At 37.6% G+C, this 11,584-nt stretch overlaps 1 protein-coding gene across 1 annotated transcript; it reads right to left on the bottom strand.

The window, feature by feature from the left end:
• Positions 1-3,975: 3,975 nt before the first annotated feature.
• Positions 3,976-7,294, bottom strand: LOC110915258 (B-cell receptor-associated protein 31). The gene is made up of 2 exons (XM_022159926.2): positions 6,839-7,294; positions 3,976-4,514 (listed from the first exon to the last, which is right to left on the bottom strand). The coding sequence occupies exons 1-2, from the start codon at positions 7,113-7,115 to the stop codon at positions 4,132-4,134; spliced, it is 660 nt and encodes a 219-aa protein (XP_022015618.1). The 5' UTR covers positions 7,116-7,294; the 3' UTR covers positions 3,976-4,131.
• Positions 7,295-11,584: the final 4,290 nt, after the last annotated feature.

Raw genomic sequence — 11,584 nt, 5'->3', positions numbered from 1 at the left:
AGCCCAACTTCTCCGCCTTCAAATCACCTCCAATACCGGAAACCCTTCTCGCCGCCCTGACCACCGCCCACCCCTACCTCTCGTCGTCGGATATCCAACCGGCTGTTGCCTTTAATCAGGTATGTTCTAATCTCTCCTCTGTAGTGTCTCGTGTTACTACACACCCAAACCAACCCACATCCTTAGCGATCCGGTTAAGCCCGCTACCGATTTGAGTCGTGCCCCTGTTACCGGAACCTTGGAGTGGGAATAAAAGATTGGGGATTTGGGGATTTTTTATTTGTTCAAATGAGATGATTTGGTTAGTGGGTGGTGGTGATGGTTGGCAGCAACGGTTGAGAGAAGTAGAGGGGATCGGAGGTGGTTGAGGTGGTGGTGGTGGTCGGAGGTGGTTGTTGGTGGTGGCTGGAGAGAGGTAGAGAGAGAGAGAGCTAGAGAGAGGGTGTTGTTTCTTTATATATAAATGTATATACATATATTGTATTATTTTTAAATTTGTTTTTGTTTTATTTATTAACATGTTTTAAAGTAATTGGTAAAAAGACTAAATTGCCCTTGAGTGATCAGATTTAACAGAAAAAAATAACTGAGTTTGGCTCAAAGGACATAACGTGCAGGATTTTAAAACCTAAAGTACAAAACTCGTCAATTTTAAAGATAAAGGACACCGCCTGCAAAATGGTATAAAGATAAAGGACAAAATTTGCAATTCACTCAAGAAAAAATTTAAGAAACCAAACTAAAAATTTTTCGTGGAGAAAATGGAAAGATGATACTTTAGATGTTAAAAGTGTTATTTTTATACTTTTATTTGTTGTAAATTAAATTTTCCTACCCGGAAAATTTCCGGGTTATAACCTAATGTTTAAATAAATGAAATGAAGGTATAAATAAATGAAATGAAGACATAAATAAATGAAATAGAGGTATTATTACATGAAATGAAAGTATAAAACATTAAATACATGAAATAGAGGTATAAAAGCTAAAAATATATAAAAAAATAAATGGTTCGGTTTGGTTAATTTCGGTTAACCGATGGTAAAAAAAGATCCATTAACCAACTTTCGGTTAATTCGATTTCGGTTAATTTCGGTTCGGTTTTATCGGTTTTCGGTTCGGTTTCAATTAACGATTCGGTTATTGCACACCCCTACTGGCATACCATTACCCCACATTTGTTTTGTAGTATATGTAAATATAAATGTAGAAACTAGTAATTTTCCATATTAATATATTTCAAATTAGTAGTTTTTTTTGAACGGCGTATTTTTATAAAAACTTATTTTAGTTTTTTCTATATTAATAAATCAAATTTACCATGTTAGTAGTACATACATATTTTAGTTTAGTAAATAAAAACCCAAATATGTCAAAAAGAATATTATTTTTTTTTTATGACGAGAGCGTTAAGGGAAACTTGTTTTTATTAATGTGGTTTTCTTGGATCGATTCAAGAACAAATGAATTTTCCGGCTAAGTAGAGGAGATGGGTTATGGCTCTCTTGTCTTTGGCCAGATTGTCGGTTCTTATTCATGGCTTTCCTTCGTGTGAATTCCAGTTTCAAAGAGGGATGAGACAAGGTGATACTTTGTCGCCATTCTTATTTTTATTGGTATGGAAGCTTTTCCTTCCATGCTAAATAAGGCTATGGATGCGTCTCCTTCACGGGTTTAAATCTTCGAATAATGGACTGTTAATCTCCCATTCGTTGTTCGCTGATGATGCTCTTTTAATTGGAGAATGGTCTCTGTTCAATGTCTTAGATATGACTCGTATTCTTAGATGTTTTCGTTTGCTGTGTAGGCTTACAAATTAACTATTCCAAATCCAATCTTTATGGTGTGGGAGTTGATAAGGAGGTAATATCTTTTGCAAACTCTATTAGATGTAACCCGGGTTCTCTCCCTTTCACTTATCTTGGTCTTATAGTGGGTGCTAACATGAATCGGGTTGATCATTGGGATTCGGTGTCGGATATGTTTGATAAAAGACCATCTATGTGGAAATCTTCTCATCTGTCGGTTGGTGAGAGGCTTACATTGTTGAAAGCACTCATCGAAACTCTTCCCACTTAATTCCTTCTACTATTTAAAGCACTGTGTAATATTATTGACGGACTCGAGGCGAAGAGACGAGATTTCTATTGGGGTAGTGATGAGGATAAAAAAAAAGATGTGTTGGGTGAGTTAGGAGAGGGTCTCTATGCCATTTGAGGTGGGCGGTTTGGGTCCCACCCCTCTTCGAGATGCTAACACGACTCTTATGTCAAAGTGGTGTTGGAGGTTTAAAAACGAACCTAAAGCCCTAAGGAGGAGAGTTGTGTTGTCCATCCATGGGTCTAGTAGAGTTTGGCCCATTGTTCCTCATGCGAGGAATCTGTCGGGTACTTGGAATTCTATAGCTAAGTTCGAAATCAATTGTCAAATCCAACCTTAAATTGGTTAGCCTTATCAAAGGAGAGGTCACTATGTTGATAACATCCGTTTTTGGATTGACTTGTGGGTAACCAATACACCTCTTAAAGATTTTTATCCTAATACTTTCATGTTGGAGAAAGATAAATGTGTCTAGGTAGAAGATTGCTGTCAAAAAGATGATCAAAATATCAATTGGATATGGAGGTGAAAGAGGTTCATTCTTAATCATGTTGTAAGTGTTGAGTTTGGCGACTGTTTGATCCTACTTCAACGGGTCGCTATAGCCCAACAACCGGACCGTTGGGTCTGGTCAATGAGGTTGACGGTTCGTTTCCACAAAAAGAATTTTGTTCAATGCTTCAGGTTTTGCTCCAGTTTATTGTAGATTGGAACGGGTGAGTTTCGAAGGTCAATATTTTTATGTGGAAAGCTGAAATGGATCTAATCTCGACTCTTTTAGCTTTAAGTGAGAAAAATTAACATGTGATTGGTGGCTTGTAGATTGTATGACGAGGTAGATGAGTCTAGTGACCACCTTCTTACCTCTTGCTATTTTGCGTCGATGGTTTGGCATTGCATTAGTAAGTAGTGTGAAGTTCCTTCTATTTTCGCTTTCTCGGCGCGTGATCTACTTTTGTTACACAAGCATGTTAATTTGGGTCAGCGGAAGAATAAAGTCTTTCATAGGGTTATTCTCACAGTTTTTATTCTCATATTTTTTGGTTTATTTGAAAGGCAAGAAATGATTTCATTTTTTCCAACAAGGCCCTAATCTCCAAAGTGGTGTGAGATGTGAAATCACTTGGCTATCTTTGGATAAAAAATAGATCCCCACCAAGTCTTGACATGGAAAGATTGGTGTAACTTTTTGTTGCAATTGCTTTGTTGTTTGGTTCTAGCGTCTTGCTAATTGTTTTAATGAAATTTCTAGTTCCCAAAAAGAAATTGTTTTTATCGTATAGCTTACGAAAAAGGTCGTTTTTCCATGTGCTGAAGTTAACTGTATCCTAAAACTAATGAATTCAAACACCTCGTATATTTATTCGTGTCAAATGCATCAAACATAATCCAATATTCCAACAAACTTAAAATCTTATAACCTAAACATGATCCATGTAATGTAACCCATTTATAAACAGAACCACCGAACAAACATGTTGATGACTTGTATATAGCTTGTAATCATGTAGTGAACAGACAAAACAAAGGGTTTACGGATTGCAAATAGGTTAAACGAGTTGACGTTATGCAATCTTTATTCTATGTTTTAACTAGGAGATCGGAAGGCTAAACATGATTCATTAACAGATCAACTCAAACACAACCGTTCAAAGAAAGAGTCTCAACCGAAAACCTAATTATTCTATTGTCATGTTATACCATGATTCGATTCGTGCTCTGCACCCTTTGGAAGTGTTACTTTTTTGGGATTTCAAAAAGAAAATAATAGTATTTAAGAACAAATGAGCCTATCAACTTAAGCTTATGATAGTAATCATACGGAAATTTATAAGTCTTGTACTTGTGTTGAGACTCTTGTATAAAAGGAATGAGTAAACAAAAAAAAGGAGAAACAGATTGCAACATTGAGACTATAGTTCTTTTAGAATACATATATAAAGCCGGAAATTTACCAAAATACCCATGATAAAAAGATGTCAAATACTAAATTCTTCATTTTCAACAAGGGTTATTATTTATTTTCTTACCTCACATATTCTTCTTTCCACTAGAATATGATGCACTTTCATCAATTGCCCGCAATTGATCTCTAAGATTCTGGTTTTCGGCTAACAAACGATCATATTCAAGAAGAAACCCTTCTGATTGGTTCTTGAGAGCGAGTGAATTAGCTTCTGCGGATTTGATATCTTTTTCCTTTAATTCATGTTCAGATTCGAGTTTTTTAATTTGTGACTTCAATTTAAATAATTCATCGTTTAGGACTTTGACATCGTCTGCACCTTTGTTCTTGGTTTCTTCTGCTGCTCGGTTTTGTTTCTTTGCGGCTTCCATGGTTTTTCTGAGTATTCGAAGTTCTCTTATGTAATGATGTAGTCTGTCTATCATTAGTGATAGGAAAAGCGAGAATCCTGCATTTATTAATTAAACTTTAGTCCAGATAAAAAAAAAAAAAAAAAAAAAGAGTTGCAGGTTGGGTAACGCCATAAGCCCATAACGAGTTAAAACAGGTAGAGTGGGATAAACCAAACAACAAACAGTTAGGGCTGACAATTCTGACACGAACACGATAACACGACATGAACCTACACGAAGTTATCATGTTTCGTGTTTGACCTTAACAGGTTTCGTGTCTAAAACAGGTCGACACGATAAGACCTTATCAGGTTTCGTACCTAAACAGGTTAAAACCCATTAACCTGTTAAGACCCGTTAAGTACATGTTAAAAATTAAAAATTAAAAATTAAAAAAATATATGTGGGTGTGGACATGGGGTCATTAGTCGTGGGACCTGGGATGAATTATACACAAACACACACGGTTCTTTTTCCACAATCCAAACCCTAATTTTTAAATCTCTCTCACAAACACCACCATTCCCAATTCGGTTCACAGCTTCCCCAATTCGGTCGTGTCGTGTCTTAAACAAGTCGTGTTCATGTTTTAACAGGTCGTGTTAGTGTCTTAAACAGGTTGTATGATACGTTGGTAATTTTTTCGTGTCTTAACAGGTCATCTACACATATGTCCACTATCGGACTTAAACCCTCAACTAACCAACACACCTTAATACCTCTGCAAGGCTACAAGCCCTTTGGTGGTTCTGGTTCTGTTGAATCGAACTTTTAGAGCCAATATCATACATATAAGCAGTAAAGGGGTTGCCCCAACCACTAATTTTCAAGGTAAATGTAATTTCATCTACACATTTCTATCTTTAATCAATTGCCTATTTATCATATGATTCTGATTATAAGAAGTCTGATCACTTTAAGGACACATCCAAACAGAAGTTACTTACATAATCTCTATATATTTTGATTACTGGGTCTAGTAATAAGCACTTTGACAATCTGACATTCAAACACCCTCATCATGTAAGATACAAACTGATCAAATTATGGCGATTGTTATGACTTAACATCAAAATTATAAATGGTTTTATATTACTTGCTCCATAATATTTAATCTAGAATTGGGGGAGAACTAATAAGGAATGATACATACACTTTACTACAAAAATTGTTCATCAAACAAGCTGGAATTTGTGCTTAATACTCACGGATTAGTTCATAAACCTTGCAAAACACCAACTAATTCATAAATAAGAAAACTCAACCACTCTTAAACTCTAACTTCACCGATTAACTACAAAACCTAATATCAGTAGAAGTAACATGCAAAACAGCATTTCTAGAAATTAACGCCAAAACAGGGTTTATCAATTCAATTGCAACTTGCATGGAAGATCAAATGATTCTGATTCTAGGAAGCCTAATCACTTTAAGACCATGTGTAGTGGTAAAGGAAGACCCTTGGGCATTATCCGCCATGTGGCGGTCCAGTCAGCAATTGGGGGGGGGGGGCATTATGGGGCGTTTTTCTAAAATGGGTGTAGTGGTATAATGCCCCAACAATGATTACCCAATTATTATCTTTTTTAGAAAAGTAAAACAAATAAATGAGTTGGAAATTTGTTATTGGTCAAAAATAAAACAATCCGCCGTTTTAATCTACACGCCCAACAATAATGCAAAAAAAACGCCTAAGGGGGCGGTGCGCGGGCGTTTTTAGGCATGAATGGGGCAAAAACGCTCAATTTGGCTTCCACTACGGATGTTCTAAGGACACAACACATCCAAACACAGGTTAGTTACGTAATCTCGAAATAATTAATTACTGATACATATGAACCAAATTATGGCAATTACTTCACTACAAAAAAATTCAATAAACAAGTTCAAATTTGCGGTTAATATTCACAAATCATTTCATAAACCTTGCAATAAATTCGCTTTAACACGCAAACCACCAATTGATTCACAGATGAGAAAACTCAACCACTCTTAGCCTCTAACTTCACTAATCAACTACAAATTATCACTATCTGATTCACTTGAAGCCTCCTCGATCACCATATCACAAAATTCAGTACTTATTCAACAGAAAACAGATTACATAATTCAGCAAAAAAAAAAAAAGTTAAAAACTGTTAACCGACTAATTGATTTTGTTTGTGCAATTACTTAATCAAATCATCAGTCCAGACAGAGATAAGCATGAACAACATACTCAATTGTTAATATTCAACAACACTCTACTGATTAGGTTAAGTTCACCAACTAACTACAAACCCTAATTTCAGTCAAAATTAACATGCAAATCAAAATTACTCCAAAATAAGACCAAAATCAATCCGATCAACATAAATAAGAACAAGAACAAGGAATTTACCCATGAGAGAAGCTTCGAGCATGTGATACGCAAGTAGAATCTGATCGGTAGGGTTGATGACGTCAGCCGGACGGCTCTGGATCTCCGTAACGCTGTAAACGTTGTACATCATGATGACAAAGACGGTAGCACCAACGGATTTGACAACCAACGGTGCTCTGCCGCGTTTCGCACGATCTAATCCGATTATCAGAAGCTTTCGGAGTGGAGTTTTGAATAAGAGCAACAGAATTGTTAGCATTTCGATGAAGAGAACGCCGAAGAAGAGGTAGATCATTGTTGTGGATTGCGAGTTTACTGCAAAACCCTAGATCGGTGGTGGAGAAGATGATGATTGTTAGTTGGGGGTTACGAATGGGTTGATTTATGGTTTCAAAAGGGGTTTTTGTTGACCGTTCGACTCATTGTCTCTTTGTGATTTAAGTATTGGGTCTACAAGTATGTAAACGCGTATCACACTCGTGTCGACGATGAAAACGATACAAGTATGTTAAGGCCAATGAGCTTGTGGTGGAGTGGTAAGGGAGTGACTTGTGTTTCTATGAGACTCAAGTTTAATTCCTGCTTCTCCCCATTAGTTTTCAGCGGCAGCTGGTGATGATGGGAGACTAGGCGAGTAGGCGGCGATCGCTAGTTCGATCCTTGAACTGAATGGGTTTTACCTCACCGCACTGTCGTGCCTTTGGGCGAGTGTTCACGGGCTTCTGCCCTAGGTGAGGGTTTTCCCCAGTTCGGAGACGGGTGTATCCCGATGTGGTGAATTTCGCCAGTAACCCATTTGGAGGATTCGTTGGCCGTTCAAAAAAAAAAAAAAATACAAGTATGTTAAGAAAGAAGTTAAGAAAGAAGCTCAGTCATTAGATTTAAATTAATTGAAAAGGGTAAACAAGTAATTTTATCATTAATTTAATTAATTAAAAACTTCTCATAACCGCCACCTTAATTATAGGAAGTATATAACATCATTCAGCAAGTATATAACACCATTCAGTAAGTATATAACAACATTCAGCAAGTATATAACACCATTCAGTAAGTATATAACATCATTCAGCAAGTATATAACACTATTCGGTAAGTATATAACACCATTCATTGACTAAACATCTGATCGAAACATATTTTTTTCTCTATATAAGTATAGCAATATGGTACTCATATTAAAGATAAAAAAAACGCTCGTTATTATGGTGTAATTTTTTTTTAAAAAAAAGTTACGTATAAAAAGTTACCGACGTTTAAAAAAGACGGGGGAAGTTACATGTGCATTACCTAATTTCTAGTGGGTTTAAAAGACTATATTACCCCTAGATATTTCAAATCAGTCCAAATTAATGAAAATATTTTACAATTTGGTCCCTATTGATCTCAACCATTAGATCAATGGCTGAGATTCTTTTTTACTCTTCTCACACTTTAAGCCTTTTTTTACAGGATCCTCTACCTGTAAACCTATAAATCTTTTCTATATAATAATGAAATATTTTTTGTTTGAAAAGAAAACCCAAAGACCGAGCGGCAGTAAAACACAACAAAAACGCCTACATAATTATAAAATTATACCAATTTTCTCAAGACAAGTGCTTTAATTTCGATATACTTTTGACCCATAGATACCCAAGATGTTGGTGCACTACATCTGTCGACTTCGTCTTGTATCGAGTCTTAGATTGCGTTGTATAGATTAGGGCACGTTTTACGAGAAAACAGGAAAGTGTATATGTGTAATATGCTGATTTCGCTCCTGATGGTTCTTCAGGTGATTTCGCCCGAAATCAACTATGTTGATTTCGCTCCTAGTGTTCCATGTTGTTTGGGGCGAAATTAGGTGGCCTATATATAGGTCACCTGGAGCGAAATCATGTATCGATTGCCTTGTATTCCACGCCGAAGTGCTGCCGGTGTGAAGACTGAGTGTAATTGCTTTCAGATCAATACAATCAGTAGTTAAAGTGAAAGAATCAGCTCTTTCTAGCTTTGTTTCTTGTTATTCCGCACCTGAAACAGAGTAAAACTCCTCTGAACGACTCATTCGGGTCAGATCACGATCCTACAAGTGGTATCAGAGCCAGTTGGAGGAGTTCTGCAGTATTCAGCCGATTTTCATTGAGATTTCTAGCTTCTGCACCTTCTTTCATCATTTCAGGAAGTTTTATCGGTCAAAATCGGATCAAAATTTCACAGATAATAGATAATTGGACAAAGACAAATCCCTGAAAGTTTGACACCTAAATTCGGACTAAAAATGGACCCAATTGACCTCCGAGCTGATTTCGCTCGAAAGGACACTCGTTGATTTCGCTCATAAAATTCTGATTTCGCTCAAGATTAGAGCCTGATTTCGCTCCAAGCTGCCCAAACTTCCTAATTTCGCTCGAGATAGTAGTGTAATTTTGCTCCAAGCTGCCATAATTTCTGATTTCGCTCCTTTATATCATCTAATTTCGCTCCAGGACAACAAACTTGAGATTTCGCTCCAAGCCTGCTTGTTGATTTCGCTCCAGAAGGCCATTCAAGTGATTTCGCTCTTGTGCTATTTCTAATTTTGCTCCAGGGTAACAAAGATTGTGATTTCGCTCCTGTGGTTATTGGGATTTAGCTCAAAGCTGTAAATTGTTTAATTTCGCTCCAAAGTGTCTGTTTTTTGAACAACGTGTTGACAAATCATGGATACCGAGTTCTATAACGCGTTTGCTACACCGTCTGCTCCAACTGTCATTGCACAAACCATGAACTTAGAAAATGAGACAGGAACTACCCAAAAGCCCCCGAAACTGATGAGTATCGAAGAATACTACGGGTGGAAAGACAGATTCGAGAATTGGGTTCAGGCAAACCATCTTAGGTCGTGGGAATGTATTCTTAAGAAATATGTGTTGCCTCGAACAGAATTGCAGGTTACTAAAGATCTGTCAGAATTTACAAATGAAGAACGAAATATGTATAAAGCAGAGAAGATGATGATCAGTCTGCTTCAACAAGCAATCAAAGAAGACATCTTCATACTCCTACAGCATGACAAAACATCGAAATTGATCTGGGATGCACTTAAAGTCAAGTTTGAAGGAAGTGAAAATATGATTAAGAGCAAGAAGGCGTTGCTCAAGAAAGAGTTTGATCTATTTAGCAGTCTACTGGGAGAGGATACGAAGAAGCGGATTGAACGTTACTACCGCTTAGTGCGATCAATGTCAATGTTAAGTATTACAAAAGATCGTGAAGAGTGGGTAGACAATCGACAAGCATTCCACGTGTAAACACAATCGACAAGCATTCATTAAGTCACGTAATACATGCATATTGGTTAGCGTTCAAATAGTTTGAGTAGTGTGATCGTTTGTGTTTTGATATAAGCAACGTATGTAACACCCAAAAGTGCTAAAAGCAAAAAGGGATCGAGTATACTCACAGTGATTGATTATGGATTGAAGGGAGCGCTGAGAGTAGGGTTAGCCTGAATAGTTCGATAGCACAACAATGAGTAACGTGGAAAATAAGACAAGTGTGAATGGATCGAATAGGCTGGTCGATCGAACGACAGGTTCGATCGAACGGTCTGTTCGGTCGGCTGGTATATCCGATTGGACAGTCCTGTTCGATCGGCCGGTAGGCTCGATCGACTGGGCCATTCGAGTGGATTGTTTCTTCCTCTGGTGTGTTTGTGTTTGAGGATTTGAACTTTTGAAGTTTTCGTTGTAGTATATGAGAACACAAAAATGTCCTTACCTTTCAGGTCGATCGATCGAACGGTCCGTTCGATCGGCCGGCTTAATCGATCGGCTGGGAACCTTAAAGTGATGCTCAACAGGATGTCGCTCGATCGAACGGACTGTTCGATCGGCTGGCATTCCATACTACGCACGAGTTATAAAAACGATTAAGTGTTGAAGCATAGTATCTCATGATCCGAAGAGTAATGTTTACCAATCGAATAGCGTATTCGATCGAACATCACTTCGTCGATAGTATACTTCTTACAAATTGAAAGTGTGGGACCATGTGCTAACCGATCGGCTGGCCCGGTCGATCGGCTGGCATGTCCGATCGGCTGGGCTGTTCGAACAGCCTAGCCGTTCGGCCATCATTTCTGACCTGGTCGGCCTTTCGTCTAACACTTGGCTGTTTGATCACTTGTTGTCATATCAAGGTAGTTTGATAACGAGTTGAACTATGATATCCTTCGTCCCTACTCGCTTCTTTGGCTTGGACAGGAATCACCCAAGTCCGGCCGGTGAACGGTTTGGAACGTCGGTTAGAGTTTAACCCGGAATCGGTGAACCTAGTATATAGAACCCGAATCTTGAACCTCTTAACTGTTAGAATGATTAGTTAGCCGGTTCAAGCTCCGTTTCCACTGATTTTAAGGCTTCGAGTGTAAAAGGTTGAAGAAAGTTGGAAATTATTCATAAAAATGTTAAGATTTGTAAGAATCTTAGTTTGTTTATGTGGAATCGGTCAGATCTAAGCTATCCATGGTTGAATGAGGCCAAAGTTTGGTGTTCATCAAGAACACCATGATGACATCACCCAAGAACACTTAGATCTTGGTGATTTCACGGTTAGAAATCGAGTTTTGAAAGATAGAAAGGTGTAGAATCATGCAATGATCAAAATCGTACAAGAATTAGAGTAAAAACTTACCGGAGTTGAGAGAAATCTGAGAAAAGGTGAAGAAGAAGGCTGGTTCGGTCAGAGCTTTCCAAAAATGGAAAGTGTAACAATGACAGCCCTATTTATAGGCTCCAA

Source organism: Helianthus annuus, chromosome 16 (genome assembly GCF_002127325.2).
Source record: "Helianthus annuus cultivar XRQ/B chromosome 16, HanXRQr2.0-SUNRISE, whole genome shotgun sequence".
NCBI classification, from domain to species: domain Eukaryota; kingdom Viridiplantae; phylum Streptophyta; class Magnoliopsida; order Asterales; family Asteraceae; genus Helianthus; species Helianthus annuus.
Note: the sequence above shows the minus strand (reverse complement) of the source record. Positions and strands in the feature narration are given on the sequence as shown.